Genomic DNA, 26,976 nt, shown 5'->3' on the forward strand with positions numbered 1-26,976 from the left:
CCCTCCAAGCAAAAGGGTCAGGTAAATGAGGGAACCCCTCCAAGCAAATCACCGCGCAGAATTAAAAGGCGCCAGAGACTCATTTTTGAGGAACAAGGATAGATGAGTACTCACTCAGAGCTGGCAGCTTGATGTGCATGGAGACCCACGGGGCAAAACTACAGGGACTCAAAAAAAAAAAATTCCAAACGGATCAGGCTTTTCTTCTCCCCCTGGTGATTTCTGAGAGAGATCTGCCTGTCTCTTTTCGATGCAAGTCAAACTAGTGCTCAGAATACACAATCATTGGAACACCTGTAAAAATACAATGAAAAACAACTTGGCACTCTTACAAACGAGCAAATGCTCAAGTGTTAAGACACAAGGAGTCAGAAAGAATTAAGGGGGGGGGCAAGCCTCAAATACAAAGAAATATTTTGAAGCAGATACAGGGTCTTTGTAGTGGAAWACAATGATCATTGTATTCTCTTATACTTAATACAGCATTCTGTTCAACAGAGAAGCTGAAATTTTAGTTTTGAGTAACCATTAAGTTTGTGGCTATCACCATGTATAATAAAAAGCACACGACTGTCATTGATTAAAAAGTAGAAGAAAGTATATTCTTTCTGTTGGCAACTGAGGGTGCTAAAAGAGCTAATAATGTCTAGCTAGTGAGGGTTCATTTCACTTTTTAATACAATGTCTTAAATTAACTTACTTCATACTTAGTTCATGTATTACTCAAATAGAAGTTTTYCTTATGAAAAAAGTTTTCTGCAGGCAAATGCCTGGATCATATTAATTAGTACCTCACCATAATATATTCCACAATAACACATGGTACCTTTTTCTCAGCAGAAGTCTAATATTGCTAAGATGAAATTGTTCTTCTGTATTACTACATTTACAGAATTGATTAGCTAATCTTACATCTTTGCAGCAAATGCTTAAAAGATTAAAACATGAAAAATGTTTCAGTACAGACAATGATCATTTATTCAGGATCATTATGTATTTCTGTAGGCCTTTCAGAGGTGAATTCAGCTTCTTCCTCCCTACTGATTTGCAAAGAAAAAGCATTTWAAGAGTTTTTTGTCCCAGGAGCTTCATATTGTCTACAAAGTACCACAACACCAATTATATCATTCAGTCAGGGATTTCATTTAAAAGACAGCAATGTGTTACCAGTTCTCTTACTTTTTTCTACTATTATTTATTTCTAAATATTAACAGAGGAATTAGAGAAGCTGGAGCAGGAGAGAYTGGCTCTGGAAGCCACCATTAAAGAAAATGATTTTGAAGAAGGAAAAAAGGGCATCTGTGGATTCTTCAAAAAAGCCAGCACACTCAATATCTCAAAACAGGAAACAAAGAAGGGTAAGTCCCAAAATAACAACTTATCCCCAGCTCTTCAATGCACTGCACTGTCACCAATATGCAAACTGGACTTAACTCCAAGCCAAAAACTCCTGAGCCACACAGAAGCCCCTGCAACAGGACCTCCTTTGTGCAAACTGTGGTGGCCACAATCCAGTAATGCAGCACGGTGACATCCTCAGCTCGTAGGACACACTACCTACAACACAAACATTTCCCCCCTCATTGGCTAGATAAACTGCTCAGCTCAGCTTAGGTTCACTTCTACTTGTCAAAAAAGGAACACAGTTATTAAAGTTTGAGGAATACAGAACATATTGGTTTGGGGTTTTTTTGATTTTTATTTCTTTTCAATAGGGTGTTTTAAGTTTTTAAGCAGAGGCCTTTTCTCCTCTCTAAAGAAAATTGGAACAAATGCACAATATTCAGGGAACATGCAAACTTACTCAACATGCACACACACAAACAGTACACAGCTGAAAAACAGGTAAAAATAGAACAACTGCTCTATATTCTAAGCATAATTTCATAAAAATGCACAAGTGAAGGTGGTAAAAATACTGAAAGTACATACACCGCATACTGTCAAGTCACTAATTAGCACATAACTTAAATGTGTAGCTGATGAAGTCAACATTACATTTCAGATACAGTAAAATGCTACAGACCCAACTTAAGGTCTYATTTCATAACTGCTAGGCTGTAATGGTAATGACCCACCCAAAGCCATGCTTGTAYGCAGACCCGAATTTTGAGAGTTTTCACCTGCAGARACTATTACATCTGGCTGTGCACACAACTCCCACAGGTACCTGGAAGATCTACAGACTGGGAACATAAAATGCCATGATTTTTCAGCTGGCAGACTTCAGCTCATTTCGCAGCTTTCAGTAGAATATATTTTTATGACAATTCCACCAAGAGTGTGCACCCCTGTTTCAACTTCCCTTTTTGATTTAGTTGAGAAAGGCATAAAGGAAATACATATTACACATTTGGGCTCTCTATATTAGATAGATTATAGTAATAAATAGCCCTGCCTCTCTGTTTCATTTTTATGTTCATACTCCCCAGAGTTGTTGCATCCTCCAGCAGAGATGCTAGCTAGAATTGWAGAGGAAAGCCAGTAACTGCTTTAGAACTATCCTACACACACTTCAGAAACAGAGGAAAACCAAACAAAGCATTTTCAGAACTAGCAGATCAGAGTAAAACCTCTGAAGAAGCCTCTCTGTTCCACTTAGAATATTGTTCTGACACCATCTCTTTGAAATCACTGAAAGAGAAGAAATAACAAAGCCACAGGCTTCAAAAGGTGGAATGAGAGAAGGTATTGTTAGTAGAGTCAAGATGGAATGAGAGAAGGTATTGTCAGTACAGAGTCAAGACTATACCTTTTAAAGCCAGCCAAGCAAACAGCAAGAATCAAAATTTATTTCCAATTAGCAGTGACCATGTCAGCACAGGGAAACACCCATATGTGCTTGTGTTTTCTGACTTGCAGCTTCACCTGTGCTCTCCCTGTACCTCATCAGCTCATTTCATCCCCTGTGACTGTGCCTTTCAGGGAGCTCTGTATTTTACAAGACACCTGAGCTTGTAAACTATGCAAAATGACACATTTACTTCTWAAATCCATCAGATATTTCCCAGTTGCATTTTAAGGCCCCAGTGAATTTTACATCAACTAAAAAGAGACAGAGAACAAATAATCAGGTAGCCTTTTTCAAGATGTTATGATCTAGTGACAATGTAATAACACAAGCTTTGGTTTCTGTGTATATTAGAACATTATAAGTCCAAAGCATCTACTCTGTACCTTTTTTTTCAGATTTCAAGTACAGAAATTATGTTAGAAACAGTACATTTTCCTGAAGCTTTCCCTCCATTTGGCTCCCTTAAACTACTTATTGCCTCACTTATCAGACATCCTTCCAAATTTTTTTCTTTCTTATTACAGAGAGCACCATTAACACCATACAGTCAATGCATGTGGGTGAATTCAATCAGAAGCTGCTAGAAGCCAGCACTCAATTTAAAAAGAAGCAAGGAAAAGGTACAATTGACATTTGGTGGCTGTTCGATGATGGAGGTAAGGAATTTGAGTAGGAACCACAGGGAGAGAGATTTCTCTGTTACCAAATAYAAAAATCAACTTGGGAATTTGCATAAAACTGGCTTCTGTTAAGCTTGCATAGTCAATTTTATATCAGACTGTAAGGTTTTAAAATTATKTCTAACACTGCTGAAGTAAAAGATAAATTATTTTTTTTTACTATACAATGCACTAATCTGATATCCCTCCAATTTTATATGTTCTTCCAGGTCTAACAATCYTAATTCCCTACATTCTAACTATCAGGAAGAAGTGGAAGAACTGTAAATTAAGGATCTTCACTGGAGGAAAAGTCAATAGGATTGAAGAGGAAAAACTAGTGTAAATACACCTTTACTTTTCTCATTGTTTAAAGAGTTTGAATTGATGCTGAATATAATGCATATACAGCAGGAAAGTGGAACTTCTTCAGCACAACTGGTTTGTTGCACTGTGGGCAGCATAAAAAAAAAAAGTTCTTGATTGAAATGTGTTGAACTTAYGGCATAGCCCTCAAGGCTCTGCAAATGGTGATTACCAAAGGAAACTCACATCCAGCACTTTTCCYCATTAATAGCTCATATTGCCTTCTCTGAGAAGAGCAGTCTGCACTCTGTAATGAGAATATAATTACTTTTATGGGATTTACATAAGATTGTCCAGGTAGCAGCAAGTGAAATTGCATATGAAGCTCTCAAATGCACATAGTATAGCCAGATAATTCACATAAATGTGATTAACTGTGGTAAAATATAAGGAAGTTAAAAAGTTAATCAACTTTAAGGCCAAGTTGATTTTACTCAGCATTTTAAAAAAAGTCCAGATTTCATAATCATCATATGCCTTTGAGCAAATGAAAGTACTGATATAAACTTATTTTTTATAATCACTGTATGTAGGACCTTTCCTTTCACAGCACTTTACACACTGGAGGCACAGCCATTTCACCATCAGTGGGATGAAAGTCAGTGACTGCTTAACAAAGAGCAGAAGCACCATGTAGACAGTTAAAAACATCATCTTCAGTCAATACTCCAGGGGCAAACAAGTGAGAGGGGTTCAAGGACAGGAGTTAGAATCATTAGCTTTACAAGGATTAGAACACAGTGCCTTGGAAAGACAGGTGCCATAAGATGTTCCCTGAAATCAAGAGAAAACATAAAGCAAACTTTACTCCAATGTGGTCAGTCAATTTTAAACATTACCCTAAAGTTCATGTACTTCTGTAGAAGAGATCCACAAATGTTTGTACAAACTATTTGTGTAATTGGGTAAAAGAAAGCCTTAGAGCTGCTCAAGGACTGTGGGGAAGAGTTCTCTGCTTCCTGTCCAGAGTCTGCCCAATCCTGGCTGCAACCAGGACTGCAACCAGGCTCCTGAATCTAGACCCTCTAATCACCAAATTTTGCTGGAAGCAGGAAGTTTTGACACCAAAAGGGATTTGTCAAAACATGACAGATTTCACAGAGGCATGTCTGACACCTGCATCCACTGCTTGTCCCACAAAGGCCAGAGTAAACAGCACGATCAGGACAGCTGATAATGACCCAGTTTGTCCCCAAGGAAACAGGATTTGTCTGTATTGCTACCTAAACACCATCTTTTCTCAAAACATGATCTACCTGCCATATGCAAAAGCCTTCAAAGAGACAAATCCAAACTGGATGGCTCCTCCATTCCCTAGGTAGATCTAATGCAAAATCCAAGTACAATTTCAGCCACGTATTTCAAATTCAGAAGTCAAATTTAACTGGACCATTACTAGCATGTAATTCCCCAAATATTAAAACCTTTCCACAGAAGTTGACATTTTGCTCTTTACTTTCGAAACAAGGATTGCCCCAAGGGACATCAAGATTTATACAAATACAAGGGGTATGTTTTTCTTACATATATATATATATATATATATAAAAGAAGAGTAAACTCTCAGGTCATAAACAAAAATGTATTTCTACCATGGTTTGCTGCTAGGAACTATCTGACCTTTTCAAAATCCAAAGCTTACATACCGAAAAAAAGAAAAAAGAAACAAAAAAGAAAGTGGGAGAAGAAGGTGTGGGGAAGAACCATAACATCCCAACCATGGTTCAAACAAAGGCAAAACTGTTTTGCTTAATTAAACCTCTCTAACCTCAGTACAAACACACAAAAAGCTATAAACTATTCCTTCTGCCAACTGGAGCAATAAAGCAAAGTACTTTCTTTTATGAACATGTGTAAAGACAATATGTGAGTAGATCAATAAAAATTCATAAATGAAAGAGATGAGAAAGATTCTTTATTGCACACCAACCTTCTGAACCAAATTTTCACCAACACATACACTACTGGTATCGTACAAACTCCATGCACAGCATTCTGACAGTAACAGAATAATAGAAGCTTTCTGTATGCATTAGAGAATTCTGACCTACTGTATATTAAATATTCTTCCTTTATAACTCAAGTCTTTGCAAATACCTAAAGTATCATTGTTTTCCCAAAATGGAAATACTCTGCCCTCTGTCTGCTATTAATTTTCATTTTCTTGTGATTTTCATTGATCATCAGTTAAATGAATTATGCTACAGCAATCACATTAATCCAGTTCTGTAATTGGAAATTGAAACACTAAAGCATTTACAGTAATTTGTCATATAGTTTAAGATAAGATATAAAATGCAATTGTCTAACTCATTTGTTCTTTGATACAAGATACTCAAAAATACAATGATAAAATATTCTCTCTTTTGTTTTCAGGATGGCTTCACTCCTAAGCAAATTCAGAATAAAATTTGCTGATATTAATATCATTTGTGATATCAATATAAAGCCCAACAAAGAGAGGTAAGAAGCATTATCAAAATTCATTATTTAGCAGCCAGCCTTTATCTAGAGCTTTTTCTTTTATGCTGAACATTAAAAACAAAAAGACAAAACACACCACAGAAAATAACATTGTCACTAAATTGTAATAATTTTCTAAGTATCAAGAGCAAGAAAAAGAAAAAAACCTTTTAACAATCACAGCTTAAAGGGTCAAAACCATGTGTAGTCTTTTTCTTTATGTTGCAAAGACTAATTAGACACCATACGTATCACCCACTAAATTTAACAGACACATTATGATAACTTTTCATATTTATTTCGGTTGCAATAGACTCCAGTCAGTCACAGTTCTCCTGAAAACTTACCATCACTGTCAACTCAGCCTTCTGGGTTTTACAACAAATTTGTAACATTTTTCTGGTCAAACACAAACATACTTACTCTCTCCCATGAGGATATTATAATACTCCCCTATCACTCAGATATAATGAAGGCTCAATATTTTAAAAATTAACTCATCTACAGAATTAATGGTCTTAGACAGAGGTTAGGAAGTCAGTAAAACAGTGCTCAAAAAGCTCCACCTTCTACTGTGTTAGTAGAAAAACAAAAATCCAAACCACCAAAACTTAACCTTGCCCTCTAAAACATATCTCCAGAGAAATCATGTATTTATTCTGCTTATGCAGTCACAAGTATATAGTAGGATGTTTTCCGGGAACAATTGAATCCTAATCTCAATTTACAGTACTGCTCTTAGTCTTACAATTCTTCTGAAAACGTGCTGATCTTGCTATACTCTCTTCCATCCCATCCCTTACTCCAACCAAAGCCTTCCCTCTGAGTTCAAGCCCAATTCCAGGTTAGGCTCTTAATCCTTTTGTGTCCCATCTCTACACACACACGAAACTTGGCAGAAACAATCTTAGATTCATCAGTGTTACTATGGACCATTGGAGATTTTGACTGAAGAAATACAACTAAAGAATATAAAGATTTTATTACTAGACATCCAAAGTCCCCTTTTAGTGCCCTCTTGGTCTCTCAGGTAATACATTTTAATTATATAAAAAACTGTGCAGAATACTTTTTTTCCTTCCGGTACAATACAGTGGTTTTACATAAATAAAAGCTATAAAAAAGAATTCAGATCTGACATTAACATATAAAACACATACATTTGCTGCATCATCACTATCTGAACTGAACAAGTGAATATTATGCCAGACACTTGCTAGACAGACCATTGTATCTCTCTTCCAGCTGGCATCCCATCTATTTCAATAATAGTAAGAGGATTATCACTATTTTACATATTGAAACAGACAATAAGGATGTTGACAAACTCTGACAACTTAGCAACACTAAACACTATCAGGGCCTTTAACCCATCTCTTGGCTTCCCAGACAGAGCTGAGTCCAGCCTGTGCCCAGTCTCCCATTTCACATCACAGTGAGGCCTGTTAGCACAAAGTGCTCAGAGAAATACTCCCATCCATACAAAAGAAACTCCCTGAGTTTTCTGTGGGATGGTAGAAACTTTCAACAATGGGCAAGCAAGGAAGTACAAAAGGACAATAAGGCTCTCCAGAAGAAAACACTTCAAAATTCAAGAAACAACTTGAAATTTAGAGAGAAAATCTGAACATAATTCTGAGTCCACATATAGAGAAAACCCTACAATGTCTCCTTCAGCCCCTTGTCACAAGCAATTTGTATAATCTATTTATCCATTTCATTAAAACCATCAGTAAAACTGTATCAGCAAGATGATCGGTCCAGCCAGTGCTGAAATAGTAAAAAACTCAGTATTCATGAGGAGACTCACATTCATTGTTAATATTAGTAACCACTATACTGCAGTTTGGAGTTACTGTAAAACCCATTCCAGTATTTTCTCTAGAACCAGGACAATGCAGAAAATTCTCAGCTAAATGCAGTGTTTAATTATCCTCAAATAACCTTTAAAGTATCCTCAAATAATCCAAACATACAGAAGTGGCACAGATATAACTTGGGGCACAATGTAGTGAAGAATAGTTAAAGATTTTGCACGTTTTTCAGCTATAATTATTATCAGTGAGGCCTGTCATACACAGCTACTGTGAAATAAGTTAGCRAGTTCATACCCTGCAGCAAGACCTCCATTGTAATTTCCGTTTCAGCTGGAAATTCTTTGAAGAGATGATTGAACCATATCGCCTCCACGAAAGCTGCAAAGATATAACAACTGCTGAGAAATTAAAGAGAGAGGCTCCATGGAAAATTACAGATGCAGAGCTGGAAGCATTCAAGGAGAAGGTAAAGCCTCACCTTCCTTTTTAYATATGTACCTTTTCTTACCCTCCAGATGTTTGAAGTGATTAGCAGGAAAATGTGAAATAACTGATATGGCATTAGAAACATGGCATGTACAAACCTGTATTTGATATTTACAGATTGGATTTATATTGTAAACGCTGCAGAGGTGTGTTATGATTGCATCATTGAGCTCTCTCAGACCTTGGCATGTTTACACAGTRTTTTCCAGGCTGATGACAGGCTCTGCCCACATCAAAGCCAGCCAGATGAAAACCACCTCTGAACCAGAAGCCACGGGTGCTGCACTGAGGCTGAGCTAATTGGATCTGCTGAGAGATTTATTAAATGGCTCCACTGTTTTGGAGTTTGAATCTCCTAAAGGGTGCAGTTYCAAACATTCAACATTTTGTGCAATTTAGAACTGAATCCAGACATTTCAACTAAGGCTAGAAATTTCTCTGAAGGCAAGGTTGAGCATGAACTCTTACCTCAATAGTACAGTGAAGACTAAACCAGTATACCAGTATACCATGCAGGAGGTCTCTGGCAGTTCAGRGGAACTTCAAAGCTGATGCTGGCTGATCCACTGGGTGAACAGGAGCCCAGTCTGCTCTTTAAATTTGCTGGAAAAATACCTTTTTGACCAATGAACCACCAGGCTTCATCAGGCCGGTGACACAAGAATACTGCAAACTCTTTCACCCTTAAGAGACAAATTGTCCTGTAACTCAGAGAGAATTAATCTAGCAATTTTAGTTATGGTTCCTGTGGAATTARCCTGAGTACACTGGATGTTTACTTATCTTCACTTTATGGTGCTGATAACAACCTCAGCAGAGCAAGGATTGCAACTCTGAGCTCAGAACTGCCAGAAGTCACAGCCTGATATAYTAACATAAGCAGAAATCAATGATGATTGAAGATAAGACACTATACTACTGACTGCAGCAGCTGTGAGCAGATTGACTGCTCACTGTATTACCCTTYTCATGGAGCTGATAACCAGCATAAGGTTATAGTAGTCAGCTAYGGGCAGAAAACTTTAGAATTACTCTCACCATTTCATCAAAAATTGAGAGTCAGAACCCTTAAAACATCTCAGTATAAAAGACAACAGGAATATAATCACAGACACTTGTGTRCAGAACCAGGGAGGACACAATAGAAAAAGAACATAATTAAGCTTGGTCTTCTCTACATCACTTAGGAACCAGAAAAAAAACCATAGGTTGAAAAGTGTCAGCAATATGAAAATGCCAAATTATACTGTAAAACAAGAACAGCAACAAAAGGTTTAGCTTACACATCTGGAAAGATATGCCCCTTATCTTCAGAAGTAAGGCAGTTCTGGGAATTTTACAGAGGACATTAGAACACATTTACAATTCACCTGAAAAAAACCTGGCAGCACAGATAAAGGGTGATGTTACAGGATGATTCTCATGAAGCAACTGGCTAAATTATGAGGATTCTAACCCATAATAKGTGTAAAAGAACACTGAAAATTCTGTACAGAAGGAAAATTTAAGGACAGAATGGAGAAAAAAAACAGCTTTTTACTTTCCATGGAAGGAGAAAATAATTTACAAGATCAGTTAAGATACATCTATCTTACACAAACCTGCCCTGGTCTCTTGTTCCCTGTGACTTGTTAAAATACAAAAACTTTGAGGGCCTGAGGTTGACCATAAAGTAAGCACAGTACAAAAATAATCCCTATCCCCAGGAAACCTTGCACAGGGGCAAACAACTCTGACCCTAATGTAACTATACGAATCAAAAAGTGTGGCTTAGTCTCCTATTTTGCCATTGCTATGACTCTGGACCCCAGAGCAGAGGTGGCTTCCAGTGCTGCCAAAGCAACAGCAGAAAATCTTGCAGGCAAGAGGGCGGGCAGAAGTCCAAAAGACACCAGAACTGAGGATCAATGACCTAACTGATTTTTTCTYTTCCTGTTGTTTTAATCAGAGTTACCGTCAAGTCCGTCTGAATGAACTCTTACAAGAGCATTCGAGAGCAGCCAACATCATTGTCCTGTGAGTTGCAAGATTTTTGATTCTAACTCTAAGAATAACATGTAATGCCATCCTGAACTGGAGCAACAAAAACCCTTGTGCTAATTCATTGAGCACAAAAGTAATCTTTYAAGTACCTTCTGAAGGACTTGCATCTGGATTGATGGCTCTCTGAGACTACACTGAATATGAATCTTTCCTGGTGATCACRCAATTGTATAAAGGAAAAGAGGCCACCAATAAAGCCCAAAAAATTCCTTTCCAGAATCAATTTATATTTAGAGACACATTTTTATACACATCTTCAATAAATTAGCTTGCACTTGTGATGCATAGATAAACCTCTATAGTTCTATTAATTCCATCTCAAAAAAAAGGCATGATCATGTAATACTTGCCATAAATTGACCCACACTTTAAATTCCCAACTCACAGTAATTGCAGATCAGAAAATAGGCTGATGGACTGCAAAACTGTGCATGTGCTGTATTTTTATCCTTTTTTAAAATCATATTATGTATGCATTTTATGACTCCGAAAATACTCTTTGCCAGTTTAAGGTTACAATCACAAACAATTCATGTTCAGTACTACAGGGTGAGCTAGATTTGCAAATTAAGGCCTAATGGTATTTTTTTGCTTTATGATATTMAATTAATCATGTATTCTAATTATATCAGAGTTGTATATGAACAGCTGATGTTCTCTACTTATTATTTAGTGAGAAGCTTGGGCTACCCCTGCCTTCATAATGATAATTTTATTTTTCCCTCTGCCTAAACAGGAGCCTCCCTGTGGCAAGAAAAGGAGCAGTGTCTGATTACCTGTACATGGCTTGGCTAGAAATTCTCTCCAAGAATCTTCCTCCAGTGTTAATGGTCAGAGGCAACCACAAAAATGTACTGACTTTCTATTCTTAGAGAAACATCAGTGCCTAGAATATGCCTTGCTTGGTTCCAACATCTGAATTTCTAATGGCAATGGTTTATCAAGAACACACTCAATATAAATCTAAAACTCTATAGAATGACAGAAATTTTTCAAAAACCCAAAGCAACACAGAAAAGAATTAAGACAAAAAATGTCAATGGTCCCTGATGGTGTTACACTCCAGTACAGGCAAAAGAAAGAAAATCTACCCATATGTCATATGATATTTTGACCACACAAAGAAGAAATCCTTCTGACTTTATAAGGTATTCAAAAAGTTTTGGTATTTATCCTAGAAAGCCAAAATTAACTGCTATAATACAAAAGCATTAAATCTACAAATAATTATTTCAAATTGCAGTATCCTAGTTGCTAATACAGTAGGATTAAAATGAAATACATCAACTTGTGAGACAAAAAACCGGTATGGCATCCATCCAGTGTAAGTCATAAACTGATAGAATGCAAGTAGAATACATGTAATGCTTTTTGATTGTAATATTGCCTACAGCAGATGCTTTTACTTAAATTGTTCTGCTAATTTAAATTAATTCAAATGCTTCTAATTTAGTGACAAACAAAAAAATTTAGATATATGAAAATATGGACTCTATTAGAAGATTTGATAATGCATTTACAAGCTCTGACATGCAATGGAATGTGTGATTGAAAGAAATACACGTGGCAAGTAAATTTCACAAACAATTAGTAAGACACCAAATATTCTGACAATTTTTGCTATGAGTATTAGGGTTAATACAATCTGGCATTATACTTTGGGATAGTATGTACAGTGATTTATGTGATTYGAAAACAACAAAAACTCATTTGCTGAGTTGAATGCCTTATTTTTTGATTTATGTAAAAGATTTCTCTTATTTTTTCACTTTCTAAATAATATTAATTATACACTAACTTAAAATAAAGGCAATCCTTTAAGTTGTGTAATTTTTCTATTTTCTGCTCTGCAACATTATGGTACTTTATAATTTCAGCTGTCAAGAAAAGCAGCTTCTCTTTTTAATGGGTAAAGCTATATCCTATGTATAAGCATTATGTAAATTAAAGACCATCAAGGAACATGGCTAATTTATTTTCTGTAGTCCTGAAACTCCTTTGCAGAGATCAACTGACATCTAAGCCTCATGAAAGCCAAGRAACCCTGAATTTCACTAGATTTATATTTGAAAGCAGGCCTCAGCTTCCATCTCGCTTGAATTATTAGAATTTAACTTGCGGTGGATCTAGCACTCCATCTCCAAAAATGACAAACATTTGATATTCATATTTTTTTCTCAGTTCAACAGCAGCAATTCAGCAGAACATGTTAATGTAGCCCAGTAATCCATKCTTTATTTTCTCCATCTATTAAAGGCAGGATATTAAATATTGATATTTTCTCATAATGTTCTTCCTTTGCWTCTTATACATTCACAACCAGACTGAAGGATCATTTTACAACCTAACTGCATTACACCAAAGTTTCCTCCCTATACCAGACTTCCTGCACAACTCTGAACAAACCCAAGCTCACATTCTACATCTGCAAAACAGGGGATTGTTCTCATCCTTCACAGTGATGTCAGCAGTGAAACTGGAGCTTGTTACAGGCTGCCAAGTCCTCCCAGTTCCTTCTAGAATTGTAATGGTCACCATYCTTTCCACCTCACTTCACAAACCACAGAGATACAATCTGAATGGTACCCAGCCAATGCCAAGAAACAAGAGCTTTTAGGGAGGCTCCACTTAGGCTTCTGTGTGTTTCTTATCACAATCTACACAAGGACCTGGAGGAATTATACATCTGTTAAGCCTTTTAATTAAGTATGTGACTGGGGATTGTTTCCTAAATATTCCCAAGTACTGTAACTCTTAATCTATAGAGAACATTGACCCAAACTTTCCTGAGGGACCTAAACAGATCCAAAAAGAAAATGAGCACTAAATGAACCAGCAATGGAACTTTCAGTACTATTCACACTGCTCTCTCATAAACACACTGCTGTGGCCATTGCAAAAACAAATCCCAAGAGGTACCTTTCTAAATAAACAGTCATCAAACAGTAAGTACACATACACATTTCTGTAAAATTTCGTTTGGACTACAGTGATTAATTAGAAGACGTAACCACACAACAGGGATAAACTGTAATGGGATAAACTCAGGATGCAAGAGCACTTAACTACCTGAAGGTGTTATTTCCACAAATTCACAAGTAATTTAGACAAAGTATTTGCCTAGCAGTTTCTATTTCCTGYTCTCACCATGATTTCTGAATGTATGTGGACCAATTTGGAGAGCATACTGATTATGGACTATTTTAAATTGTAACTGAGATTGCAATATTTTGTTAAGTCTTCCTACCTCATTTCCAACTCTGTAAGAGACACTTTTGTATAAGTTATGCATAAAATGACTGCTGAATTTTATCATCAAGTTAGTAACTAAACTTTAATTACATGCTTGACATCTCTAGGAAGAAATACAGCTCCAACACTGTCTAGAAATTTTTAGCTTATATCACACTATCAATTCTGTAAGTTTATATAATTTAGGTTTGATTTGATCAGCCACAACAAAAGCAAGAAAATGTAAGGTGACCAGGGACATTAAAGTGTGAAAATATCATTGCTATGAAGCAAGAACAAAGAATATTTTGAATTTTCTTCAAAAGCCCAGGCATCCTGCACAGCTAAGCTTATGCCTAAGGGCCTGTTAGAATGATCCATATTGTTCCTCTCATCAGTGAATCTTACCCTTCCCTCCTAATGTTTAGTGGAGCTCCAACAGGTTTCACAGAAGGCATTTCATCATAGTTCAATCTATACTTTCCTTAAATCTTTTTACAACCACTGGCAAATTGTTCACCTTGATTACATACCCCTACAGCACAGTCCAGATTATGCACCCGTAGTCCAGAACAGCATCCTTCTAATGTGCCTTTTGCTAGGTTTTTCAGTCCCTAACAGAGATTATTTTTGAGAAGMTGGTTTATTTTTAAATCAGCTATCCAACAGGGCAAATAGAAAAGCTACCTAAACAAAAAGGCACTGCATTGTAAGTAAGGAGAAACAACTGCAACTACACTACAAAAAGCATGTTGCTATCCTACTTCACACGCAAATAAGTTTCCACTCAATCTTCACAATCACAAAGCTCCACCCACCTGCCTAGGAAATTTGATCAATCTTAAACCTCTGAAATTCTGATTACATCTTTGAAAAGTCCTACCAAAAGCTTTTCTGACTAGGCAATACTAMTTCTCAGAAAACCTAGACATTTCTCATTTTTTCTCTAATTCCATGTGGTATTTCAAGACCTTTATGGCAAAAGCAATTTCAGCAACTCTAGTTTTCAAGCAAGAGACATGTCCACAGKTAACAGGAATCAAGAAAGCAGGAAGACTGACTCTGCAGAGCCACCAATGCATTTCCAGGCACAAAGGTAAACTCGCCCAGGCTTCAGGCATAAAGTTGGGGTGGTTTTCTTCCCTTTTAAAGATCTGGGGAAAAAAACACATGTCATTCAGCAGAGACCCTTCTCCTTAATAATATTTTTGGTTGACTCCTCCTCTCTATTATGCAGGGGCTTCCAGGCTACCTTAAACACAGTTTAGACCCCAGCCTGCCTCACCAAGCCTGGCCATTCATAAAATTGGTCCTTGTCTACACTACAATGAGGGATGCAGTTGTAAACACTATAAAGTCCTGTTTACACAAATAAGCATTTACAATAAGGTATTAGTTTGATAAAACTTCAATTCCTATAATCTTGGGTTTTTTGATCACTTACGTCAGAAGMGATAAAACATTTTAAGTAGTTTTTTCACATGGGTCTGTGTTATATACACGTTCTCTTTCAAATAGTGCATACTATTTAGACTGAAGAGGAACAAAATAAAACCCAAACTGGGACAGTCTTAAAAAAAAATGCCTTTCACAACTAAACTGCAATGTGTAGTAAAGGTTTCACTGCCATCTGKCTGCACCTAAAAAATGTAAATAGCAAGGAGATAATCACATACACTTAACTGGGTTGTTGTTTTTTTTTTTTTAAATCACAAAGAATTGTTGACAAATTTAGACCAGCAAAAAGAATCCAATAGTCTGTTGCTATTTTGCAGAGAGACAAACACCTTCATTAGTCTCACCAGAGACAGTTTTAAAACTATGAATGCAATGGGATAGCCTTTTCAGCCCACAGCAGAAATCAGGAAAATCCCTATTACTAGGGATATAGTTATGTCCTACACAATATATATAGATAGGTAGTTAAAAATATATAGATACAGGGGGAAATTACATAATAGATTGGACGGCAAAAGGACAGAGTATTACAAACAATGAAATCGTGAGTCTTCTGCTCTGAGACACAAGAACAGGGCAGGCCAAGCATTGACAGCTTTTCCCATCTACTGGATCATCAAGAATTCTTCTCTTTTCATAAGGCAAACGCTTCTGTCATGGCCTGACCATTTCTGAAGAAGTCTCTGCCATTACTGTGTGCAGACCCGCTCTAAGATGATGTGCTTTAACAGCAGGAYTAGACTGGATGCTCTCCAGAGGTCCCTCCCAGCCCCAAGCGCCCTGTGACTGTGGGCGGACAGGGGATGCTTGCAGGCCGCGGGGCAGGCCGCTGTGCTCGGGCTGTGCGATGCGGGAACGGGGTCGGCCCCCCGGCCCCTCTGAGGGAACCGTGCCCTCCCGCACTCCCCGCGCCGGCCCCGGCCCCGGCCCCGCCCGCCCGTGCAGCCGCAATCGCGTCCCCCGGCAACGAGGAGCGTCCCGCGGGGTCCGCCCGCCATCCCGCGGCAGCSCCGCCGCCGCATCCCGAGGAACGCCGCGGGCCGGGCCGCTGCCGGAGGGGCTGCGCCGGCAGGCAGAGCCCGGCCTGGGGGAGAACGGGGCATCGGCACCTCTCCCCGCGCCCCATGAGCGATGCGGACCGCGGCGGGGAGCACCGGGCGGGCGGTCACGGTGCGCTCCCCACACGGCGGCGGCAGCGCTATGCTGCGCCGGGGCCTCCGGTGGCTCCTGAACCCCCGCGGGCGCTGTAAGGGGCAGTGGGGAACYTGTGGGAGAGCACACGCTATCCAGCCCGCGGCCCTCGGGGGCTCTGGGGAGGACACTCGCTGCCCAGCCGCACCAGGGGCCTGCTCTGTCCCCCTCGGGGCCCGCACGGCCGCGACCGGGAGCTGCGGCTGTGGGAGAGGGGCGAGTCCGGTCTGGCACACGGGGCGGGACCCCAGTGCGGGCGCGGGGCGCCCCGGAGGAGCTGGGCGAGGCCATTCTCACCGAGGGGGGAATGGGGGTTGCGGCGCGCACGGAGAGGCCGCGCACGGGCCGGTTTCCCCCCCTGTTCCCGCCCCCATAGGCTGTACCGCGTTTTGGCGGGTTTTTTGGCGCGCGGYTGGCCGTCCCTCACAGCGTCTCTCCCGCTCCCTCAGACATGCCCGCCTCCGAGGCCGTGCCGCTGCCGTCCCCGAGCAAGAGGCAGAAGGGCTCGGGGCCCACGGAGGGCTCTGCGCGGCTCCGCTTCACCAAGCTGTCCGAGAACGCCTTCGCCCCCTCCAGGGGCTCCGCGCGGGCTGCGGGCTACGATCTGTACAGGTGAGGGAGGGAGGGTGAGGGTACAGCACCCGAGATGGAAACGCTCGCTCGATGCCGCCCGCTCGGCGAGCCCTGGGCGCGGGGCTCTGGCGGCTGAGATGGCCCCGCGACCTCTTGCCTAGCTGAGCCCSCGGTCAGGCTCGGCCATGCAGGCGAGGAGGCCAGAGCTCACTTAGTCGTAGCTCCTTTTCCTCCGTCTCTGACCATTTACGGCTATTTGTGGTCCAGCCATGCTATACAGCATTGATTTCATGAGGCAGAGATGCAGTCGTTGGCTAAAAGTCCATCCAGAATTGCTGTTGGTGCCCAGATTGGCCAGGTGCGTTCCTGTTGAAAGGAGAAAATGGTAGCGCACGTGAGCCCTCCTGCCAGGATTGGGCTTTTCTGCTTTCCTCTTGGCTCTGGGGTGCTGCCTGCCAAAGGGTGTTGTGGCAGTTTGATAGTGCTTCTAGCTGGAGATTTGTTTGAATTTATAATGACGCCCGTTCAATGGTYTTTCATTATGTACAGGAATAGCTGTAGCCAGAATTGTGATTGCATAGTGCTTCTGTGATCAAGTCACTAGTTACATCTCAACTTTACTCCCACTACTTTCAAATTACCTTTTTTAGTATTACAATAATCAGCCTTGTAATTCCTTTACCTCTCTGACTTGTTTTCTGAAGATTTACTTTACCAGGCTTAATTCCATTTTACTCTTTATCCTTTTCGTCTCAGGAGATTTGTTTTTGTTCTTGTTCCAGTAGGTGCACTGTAGACCTGGAAGAAGTCTGTTGTATAGAAAACCTTTCAGTGTTTCCTAGTGTTTAAAAAACAGTTCTCTGTCAAGGTCAAGATATGACAAGTTTTGTCCCCGCTGCCYTTCATTAAGCTTCCAATTGGGTAGCTAAGTTCTTAAAATCTCTGTAGTTCAGAGTTCCCTGGAGAATCATGTGAATCATGAACTGACAGACTGCTCAGRAAAAAAACCTTGTTTCTTGGAAGGTAATTTAATAGATTATTAATTTTGATTACAACTAGTTCATCTGCTGTAGAAAGCTTAATCAGAGCATATTATCTGCTTTTTGCACAAAAAAAGGCACAACCACGTTCACCTAATGGCTACTTTAAAGTTAAACTTTTTGTAATTTTTGCCTATCTTACCAATTAAAAAACATTTAAAGCTAGCAATTGCAGGAGTTTTCGCTGGAGAYGAGTTGGATCACTGTTCAAAGGACACTTCTGGAATCTTAAACTAGCACCATCAGAATAGGAACATCTTGTGTTTTAGGATCTGCATTAGAATTTGCAAATCTGTAAATATTTGTTGTATAAATTCCCAGGCAGATTAATTCTGGGTAATTTTATACCTTAGGTTATAGTAAAGGAAATCTTTAAAATACTCCCTATAAACTAGTATTTCTTTCCTTACAGTGCTTATGACTGTGTGATACCACCAATGGAAAAGGCTGTAGTGAAAACAGACATTCAAATAGCACTTCCTTCTGGATGCTATGGCCGAGTAGGTGAGTACACAAGCTGTAAAAAGGTTGCAGAGTCATCCTAGAACAGGTTTGAGGCCATCTTGACTTTAGATTCCCCCTAAAGCTTTCAGAATTAGTCTACACAAAAAAGGGATGTCACATGGCTGTGTGATTTACTCAATCTTGTGACAGACATTTTCTGGTTGTCAAATACATTTGAGGTTTGATGTATGTCAAGSGACAAAAGGATCATCAAAAGGGCTTGTAATCTACGTACATCTTTATAGGCTGTGCAGTAGTTCATTAATTCTCTGCAGTTTCAGAATTCAGATCACAAACACTGCGTAGGAAATTGCTTGCTGAATACTGTTTTCCATCGTAACCTAAATGGATTGACCCAATATTCTTCTGAGATGCTGCCAAAACAGTGGTAGTCAACAAAAATAAACCAAGATTAGGCAGACCTTGTCTGCTCCAGTTGCCTTCCTTGGAGAAACCTACTCTGCAATAAGGTTGAATAAAAATTCATTTCTATCACTAAAAGATTGCAATTTCATTGTATCCTGTAGCAACTGTTATTTTGTTTAATATATATGTAAATTCTTACTGTAATTCCCYGTAATATCATGTTTATTTTAAAAAGACTGTGGAAACAATTCTCATTGCCAAGATGCTGTGGAAACACACTATATAACCTATACATATTGTATTTAGAGACATAAATTGTAATACTTACAAAAAAATTMTTTTCTAGCACCACGTTCTGGTTTAGCTGCAAAGCACTTCATAGATGTTGGAGGTAAGATTTTTATTCTTTTTATTAAGACGTCTTAAATATTGATCAGAGAAGCTCCTTGGTTTCACACTGATGGCTTCATGGGTAGTCTGGCAAAAGGAGATGCCTGGTAACACCTCAGAGAGACAGTGCATCATAATTATGTWAAAMYTKRWTWAWTWWWAAAAAWAWTKSYKRWTTTTTWAAAATAATAACTATCATACTTTTGTAGGCAATGCCTACCATAGAAGTTAATTTTTTGGTTTAGGTGTTAAAGATGGCTTCTTATATTCTGCTTTCTCCACTTTTTAACCAGCAAGTTGAGAATTGCATGTTTTTCTAAATTTTCCCAGTGTTACTGGGACCTTAATTAACATCTTAATTAGGAAGCTGTTCAATTTTTTTTTTTATTAACCCAAAACTTTACATAAGTGGACTGTGCAAATACCTTTTCCACACTAGAACTAGTGCAGAGATTGTGTGGTAAGTATGGATCATATGCATAATTTTTTCACAAAGCTGAAGAAACTAATTTAGAAAACAGGTTTTTATTCTTAAATGTGCACTTTGTGGTTCAACATTAAAACTTCAAGGTACAGTCACACTACAGTTTCCTTTGGTGTTTGTAATCTCTAATGGTAGTACTTCCTATAAGTCTGGGAATGTCTTGGAATGGYATTTAATTTTAGTGTTTAAATTATTTCTACAAGTAGACTTCAAATTACATATTTKGGACCACAGGGAGGCCCAAACCCGAGGCGCCTGTTTTCTATTGGAAATATCTCTCCTGTATCTGAGAGAAAAACTCTAAAGAAGCAGAATATRATTGTTCTAATATGCACTGGTAGATAATCTTCTGAAATGTGTAGTTAATACAGTCATACAAAACATRAGAGTAAGCTAGTTTTATAGTCTTGATACTTGAATATAGCTGTATCATTTCTTGCCAGAGRTACAGGATTTGGATCTGTGCAAATCCATGGCTCTCAAATGAAATGTTATAYGAACAGATTTCTGCTTGAYACTGAAAGAGCTGAAGTTAGCAGARCAAGTGGAGCCTGAATTTGGYTCAGCTGTCTTGRTTTCAGATAGGGTATTGCTACTAAACTTAGGAGTAAAGTGGTAAAGCACTTCTTGACATGTGATGGTGTTTTTCCATTTSTTTTGCAAGACTGATTAGCATTTTAGATGTCTCAGGATTTGCATATGTATTGTTTAATTGTGTAGTATAAAGGATGTCAGTATGAGACACTGTAATCATTTGTTAATCTAAACACTATCTAATGTAGTTATCTCATACTGACACTTACTGATTAGATATCTTTCTAAATTCTTTCTTCTGACAGCTGGTGTTATTGATGAGGATTACAGGGGAAATGTTGGTGTGGTACTCTTCAACTTTGGCAAGGAGACTTTTGAAGGTAAGTGTTAAGCTTGGCAGAGCCTAATTCCAGCCATCTGACAGAACGAGAAACTAATTTTTTCTTYAAAAGTTTATGCAGAGTCGGAATTAGCTGGGAACATCTTTCTTATCTCAGTTAACCAAACCACAGATACTTAAAAATGTCCTTTTAAGGGAACATGAAAAGATTCTACTCACAGCAAATTAACAGCATGCAACAAAACCACCCCCAAAACTACCACACCACCACAAAGGCAAGCCAAAACAAAACAACCCTACTCAGCTAAGCTTTAGATTCAAGCTATACTTAAGTGCAACTTTTTATTAAGTTTCTACCTTCCTCTGAAAAAAAAATAGCTGAGCAGTGTTTGAGATAAAACCTTCTCCAGAATCCTGGGAAACATAAGTAATAAAGAAAAGATTTTTCCCTTCATTATGCTGTCTTTATGCAAAAAGTCAGTTTTAAGCTTCAGTGCCCAGTTAAAATATTGTCAGTGTTTTTGTGGCCTCTTCTGCATCGTCACATCACAAGATTTTTATGGAAGTTCTTTGAACCAGATAGGTTACTAGTGAGAAAGTTTTCCTTTTATCAGTTTGCTTTTTTTCCCTCCAAATTCCTGGATCTATTTCAGAAAAGGAGCTACATACAGCTGTCTCTCATCTCTGCAGTGCTTGTGCATAATGATACTTAAGATRCCAGAGTGTGACAGCAGGAATGAATGGAAAGGCCTTGAGCTGGTACAGCTGCTGACRCTTCACCTTAAAAGGACCAAACAAAAGCTTTTCTTAACCTGTATTTTTCTGGGACTGTTAACATCTGCTTAACTAAGTTTCAAACTTATACTACATTCTGATATTCTTGAGAGGAGATTGTCTACAGTCTCTATTAATTGTTTACTTTTGAAGGAATTAATAATGTTTTTAATTTTCTGCAGTTAAGAAAGGGGACAGAATCGCCCAGCTCATCTGTGAACGCATTTATTATCCTGAGTTAGAAGAAGTTGAAGTAAGTTGCCAAAAGAAAATATTTCTGCTTTTTTTCAATGATTAATAGTTTAAGATACTTGTATATATACCGGATGAAATATATAGATAAATACTTCGCTAAAATTACCGTGTTAAAACTGCATAGCAGCAGTGCTACCTGAATGAGTCTTGATTCTTTGTTTGCAGTTGTGTGGATTTGGTTTTTTGCTAATTTTTCAGAGTTTTTGAGTAACAGTTCAGTATATACTAGAAAAGGTTGTCTYACAAGTATTTGTTTAAGTTTGTACAAAGATATTCTAAAGTTTCTCATACGCATTTTTTTATTTCTTAATTATAACTATTGTTACAAGTACATGATAGACAGTATCTGTGTATAGAAACAAAAGGCACCAAACCAACTTATCATAATTGATGTCTTTCAGGCTCTGGATGATACAGAACGTGGTGATGGTGGCTTTGGTTCTACTGGAAAGAACTGAAAATTACTTGAATACACTTTCTATATATTTTTTTTTTTGTTACGCTATTTCTAAATTTTCATCTGAATTAGAAGTAGGATTTTTGGAGTACATAAAAATATTTCAAGTTTTATTGAGACTTSTCTGTTCTCCAGTGAATTTGTCTTCATAACAAGGAAGTGTGCATGACTGGCTTGACTTACTAGTTTGATGTATTTTTTCTTTCAAGTTCCTTAGCAAAAGGAACACWTTGGTTATGTGGCAATTATACTGTAATAAATTAAAAAAACAACTTTATGATTTATTTTATTTTACTCACCTTATCTTAAATGACCAATTGTTCCCTYGAGGGTTTGTGTTAGTCTTCTGAAAGCTGTCCTTCACGTGGCTCAGGTTTTCACAGAGAGCCTATTTCATACAGCATCAGTGACAGCATTGATATGGCTTCCTACTCTCAGCCCTAAATCAGAATAACACAAAGATATTTATTATTGCATCTTCTACAACCTGTCCTACAGCCTTCTGTTCAAAGCTAAAGTTCTGACTTTGAYCCTTTTCCGATCTTCAAGTTTTTCAGCACTTTTAATTTAAAACAAAAAGCAATAGTGTTTGTATTACAATAAYACAACTCATCTAGAAATAATTTCTRTATAGTAAATAAGAGCTATGAAATAGGTTGTTGAAATATTTGTTGCAAACTTATTAGTAAGTTACTGTATGGAAGAAAGATTCTGAATTGCTGAAGCAGTGCACAGTTTGGTTTTTCTAAGTTTACTTTTGTCTAGTTAACAGAGAATTCTTTTGGAATCTGTCCTAAACCTGATTCAATAAGTGTGTGGAATTTCTTAAATGCCTCTCTAACTTTTAGGTGAAAGAACATGCACAGAGGAGAAGAAACAAAAAAATAAAGTGACTCTTTTTCCACTTTACGTAAAAGAATCAAAAAAGGCTCTGAAGCTCTCACGCTTTTTTTCTGCAGCTGCCTTTCTTTAAGATTGTCTTATCTGGACGATCACAGGTAGGATATAGTATGCTTTAAGTTTTAGCAGTGGAAGGGTGGGCCTTTTTTAGACTGATTCATACCATTCTTCTGCTTGGTAGTTTCAGCTCAGGATAATACTGTAGGTATTAGTTTCATGTCCTTGTCTAGGACTATTTCTAGTGAAATAGGCCCAAAATACTACACATTTCATAGAGTCTATCCCAACCTCCCCCACAAGGATCTGGAAAATGAAGAGTAGTGTGAGAGCATTCAGATCCCTTCAGCAATGGGATAGGCATTACATTGGCTTGGCAGTGCGGAAACAATAAATACATTCATCTTTGACTTGGGTAGAAGTTTTCTCCTCTGTGCATGATATGCTGATTGGTCTTTTTGCTGTTGTTTTTCCTTACCCCTCATCACAAGACTGTACTTTTATCTGTACTCCCAGACCATCAGGAGCAGGCTCACCATGCAACAGCCCATTGTAAGCAAGGAGCACATCATACCAATGCAGTCTAAATGAACTGGAAAAGCTGAGCTTGACACTAAGCTTCTTCAGTTCTGTMACATGCCAAAAAGGAACTTCAATTACCAAAGGCTATTTAAAGGTCTTAAAATCTGTGATTCTTTTGTATAAAGCTGTTTCCTCTTGGCAGACTGTAAGTCTAGAGAAAGTTTTGCTGCAATTTTTAGTTTCCACCTACCAAAGCACAAACCCAGCATGGGATACACTGATGAAAGTGCTTTTTAAAAAAAGACTGTACAAGATGATCTCACTTGGAACAGCWATTTAAAAGGAAGAAGTTCTATTGATACTCATTACTTGTTGTACCTGTTGGAAACATCTGATTTCTGTTTCTGAAAATGCTAATATTACAGATTCTGAGATAGTTCCTGAGATAGTGCTTTTTCTAGCAAATGCTTATCTCAAACATAGAAGAAAAAAGCAAATTTATATATGCATGCCTGCTGTTACTTTTCAATAAGAAAACCATTCTCTAAGTGTCATTACCAAAAAGCTCTTTTATTTTGAAACTCGGTATGGTGGAGTTCCTTTCCATTGTTTCTCAGTACCTCTCTAGAAAAGCATGTTATGAGTTTTAGATTGTTACAAGGCCCTTCCCACTASGACCTTGGAAAAATTTATCTGAAATGAGAAATGCTTTCAAGCTCACCATTACACAGAGCTCCTTCTACTCAGATCATTGYACATGGGTAGCAAATTCTGATAACTCCTGTTGCAGTGTTGAGGTTTGCTTCAATAGGAGTAGCAAATCTAATATTTCTAACCTGGCAACAAGAGTTACCATGGTACTGAGAGTTCATAAGTTGATACTGCTACYGCAGATCACGGCCTGCATTTGAAACTTGTAGAAACTCTACTTGTACTGAGTGGAGACTTCTTACAACGGCATTTGCTACTTTATGGTCCAAACCAAACTATACATCTTATTTATAGTCCCACAATTCGATTAATATGAAAACCATTACCTTCCCAATTATTTTCACATTCCCTTTTTTCCTGTGCTATCTGAGACCTCTCCTACTTACATTACCTTGTTGTAAATTAGTTCTGTAATTCAGTGAAAAGCTRCCTAAGTGTGTCATTGAGGGCACATGCTTCAGCTTGAGCAAATAACTTGAGGAGAAGCTGTCCAACAGTGCAGAGGGCTCACTGCTGTGTAGACAGATTCATGTCTGCAGAGTCTGTCACTGAGGTGTGATCTCAGCTCACTGCAGGTATGAAACTGAAGAGATGTAAAGCTCTTTCCAAAGTAACAAAATGAAAATAACATCAAGCAAAAATTATGTTGTACTGTTTCMAGTACAACATTTGTTTTCCAGACAAAGCTACTTTTTAATTCAACTWCTCTTATCTGGAGTTACCTAAAGCTCGGGGCACGATCTTGTGGAACATCCTCTGTGTAAATGAAACATGAAACTTTYATAAATGAAAAGTCATTTGTTGGGAATTCTTACCTACAGCAGAAAAAGGCATTTTCCTGCAAGGAAAGGAGAAAGACATTACTAACTAACAATCTGCTTCCTTTCTTTTAGAAATGGATTTGTCTTTTTACAGGGAGAGAGAAAATCTCACCTTCCACCCCAGGTGAATTTGGAAGAAAGTTCAGATGTTTGGCCCCAGATTCACCTCTATAGTTTAGGTTCCATTTTGATATTTAAGAAGATTCTGTTTTCTGATTGCAGCAGCTGCAATATTTACGATAACCTCTATGTCCTCAGAAAGGCAGAAGCTCATAAGCTGATGAGAGTTTTGAAGAAGCAYGGGCTTCCTATACAACTCCTACTGCTTCTTGAACTCTAGTTTTGGACAAAAATCTTGAAAGTAAAATTATGGCAATAATACCATTGCTACCATTCATCTTTAGTMCTTTCCTTCCCCCCACAGTGTTAACCGGGTCTTTAGCAGGTGAGCATTTAAGCACAGCTTCCCCATTCAAGTACTGTTATATTACTCAGTGGCACGTTAGGAATTTTTTCATCTATTTAATGTTTTCTAGGTCAGCCACTAGATGGCACTTAAAGTTTGCGTTCTTTTCCACCTTTTTTTTTTCAGAGGTATTTTTTAAAGCTCTCTTCATCTATAATTAAGAGTTAATGACTCCCACCGGGACTATGTTGGCAGAAAGCAAGATGCAGCAATATTTGAGTGAAAGCAGGCAAAAGTATAACCATTAAAGGGGGAACAATGACTATAATTTAAATAAGATTTGGGTGGTTGCAGTGTTTGCATAATCCCTCCTGGCATGCAAGAGCAGTAGAGAAGCCTGTGGCTTTGCTCTCCTGCTGCGTTTCAACAAAAATGGAAAATTGTAATGAACAGCAACATTTTTCCTATCTTTCGTATTCTCTCTGTTCTTACTCTCTTCCTCCATTCCTTCAAGTGGAATGCAGTCAACTTAAGGATTGCATTGTAATGAACGTAATGTATAGCCTGGTAAACTCCATACTGGTTTTTCCAAATCAGATGCCTCTGGCTGCAAGTTCAGGATACAAATTAAAACTTCCTTAATACACGTTAATTCAGCAAAGGTAGGTGATATATAGGAACCTGAATTATGTAAATTAAGGTTCCCTAGTTCCTGTATTGGTCGCTACCCCTGTAATAATACAGTCTGGAGCTCTTATATTTGTCTTACTCCCCACCTTCTTTTTTTTTTTTTTTTCTTTTTTTTTTTTTTTTTTTTTTTTTTTTTTTTTTTTTTTTTTTTTTTTTTTNTTTTTTTTTTTTTTTGTTAAATAACTATCATTGTATTTTGGCTTAAAGATGGTTAAGTAAGTTTTGGTATTAAGTAAACTTCTATGACCCTGCCTATTTCCTGTCCCGTCAAACCTTTCCTTGTAAGAATAACAGTGTCCTTTTATTTGGTGGAGTGTAGCATGATTTTTTTGGCAGGCCCAACATTTTTGACTTGCATAAATTTGTGACCTCAAGTGCAAGAAAAGTGAATGCTTGCTTCAGTACCTCATGGTTTCTGCCTAAAAAGAAAAGTGTCCACATCACTAACCATTACAATTTCTCAAGAAAAATTATCAGTGCCCTTATTCCACCTGATTGCACATGACTGCACTTCCAAAGAAAAGAATCAGAAATAAAAATAAGTATTTTGCACCTAGTTATGTAAGTTACCGAAAGCCTGAAAATATAGGGCAGACTGTACTGCCTTACTAGTCTCTAGAATTGGCACACATGGCACTTCCCTCCCTAACAGCTATTTGGCAGTCTCTACCTCCGTAAGGATGTGATTCTGCAAAGTGTAAAT

At 38.2% G+C, this 26,976-nt stretch overlaps 2 protein-coding genes and 1 long non-coding RNA gene across 5 annotated transcripts in view; 2 read left to right on the top strand and 1 right to left on the bottom strand.

Moving 5' to 3' along the window:
* The window catches only part of LOC130575766 (uncharacterized), a 27,402-nt gene extending 18,955 nt beyond the window's left edge, over nucleotides 1-8,447 (bottom strand). Inside the window, exons 1-2 of the long non-coding RNA XR_008965597.1 lie at nucleotides 8,395-8,447; nucleotides 115-294 (exon numbers count right to left, since the gene is read on the bottom strand). This is a non-coding gene — a long non-coding RNA (uncharacterized LOC130575766). The remainder of the gene's footprint in view (nucleotides 1-114; nucleotides 295-8,394) is intronic.
* Nucleotides 1-12,582, top strand: part of SLC12A1 (solute carrier family 12 member 1) — a 41,545-nt gene extending 28,963 nt beyond the window's left edge. For both annotated transcript variants that reach the window (XM_057369892.1, XM_057369893.1), the window contains 7 exons: nucleotides 1,216-1,359; nucleotides 3,320-3,451; nucleotides 3,685-3,796; nucleotides 6,197-6,283; nucleotides 8,431-8,566; nucleotides 10,535-10,602; nucleotides 11,366-12,582. In XM_057369892.1, the coding sequence (XP_057225875.1) occupies nucleotides 1,216-1,359; nucleotides 3,320-3,451; nucleotides 3,685-3,796; nucleotides 6,197-6,283; nucleotides 8,431-8,566; nucleotides 10,535-10,602; nucleotides 11,366-11,501 (815 nt within the window). In that variant the 3' untranslated portion in view covers nucleotides 11,502-12,582. The remainder of the gene's footprint in view (nucleotides 1-1,215; nucleotides 1,360-3,319; nucleotides 3,452-3,684; nucleotides 3,797-6,196; nucleotides 6,284-8,430; nucleotides 8,567-10,534; nucleotides 10,603-11,365) is intronic.
* A 3,708-nt stretch (nucleotides 12,583-16,290) lies between these two features.
* On the top strand, nucleotides 16,291-22,499 carry DUT (deoxyuridine triphosphatase). 2 transcript variants are annotated; one of them, XM_057369894.1, is made up of 7 exons: nucleotides 16,291-16,488; nucleotides 16,959-17,121; nucleotides 18,535-18,626; nucleotides 19,339-19,383; nucleotides 20,706-20,780; nucleotides 21,697-21,767; nucleotides 22,171-22,499. In XM_057369894.1, the coding sequence occupies exons 1-7, from the start codon at nucleotides 16,443-16,445 to the stop codon at nucleotides 22,225-22,227; spliced, it is 549 nt and encodes a 182-aa protein (XP_057225877.1). In that variant the 5' UTR covers nucleotides 16,291-16,442; the 3' UTR covers nucleotides 22,228-22,499. The 2 variants fall into 2 exon arrangements, with proteins under 2 accessions (XP_057225877.1, XP_057225878.1); XM_057369895.1 differs by lacking the exon at nucleotides 16,291-16,488 and adding an exon at nucleotides 16,495-16,564.
* Nucleotides 22,500-26,976: the final 4,477 nt, after the last annotated feature.

This window comes from Malurus melanocephalus, unplaced genomic scaffold (assembly GCF_030028575.1).
Source record: "Malurus melanocephalus ecotype Western Australia unplaced genomic scaffold, MMel_1.1 scaffold_116, whole genome shotgun sequence".
In the NCBI taxonomy this organism is placed as follows: Eukaryota; Metazoa; Chordata; class Aves; order Passeriformes; family Maluridae; genus Malurus; species Malurus melanocephalus.

Coding starts and splice junctions, on each gene's coding strand:
- DUT (XM_057369894.1), top strand. CDS start 16,443: ATGAGCGATGCGGACCGCGGCGGGGAGCACCGGGCGGGCGGTCACG. Junction 17,122..18,534: donor GCGGGCTACGATCTGTACAG/GTGAGGGAGGGA, acceptor CTTTCCTTACAG/TGCTTATGACTGTGTGATAC. Junction 20,781..21,696: donor TGGCAAGGAGACTTTTGAAG/GTAAGTGTTAAG, acceptor AATTTTCTGCAG/TTAAGAAAGGGGACAGAATC.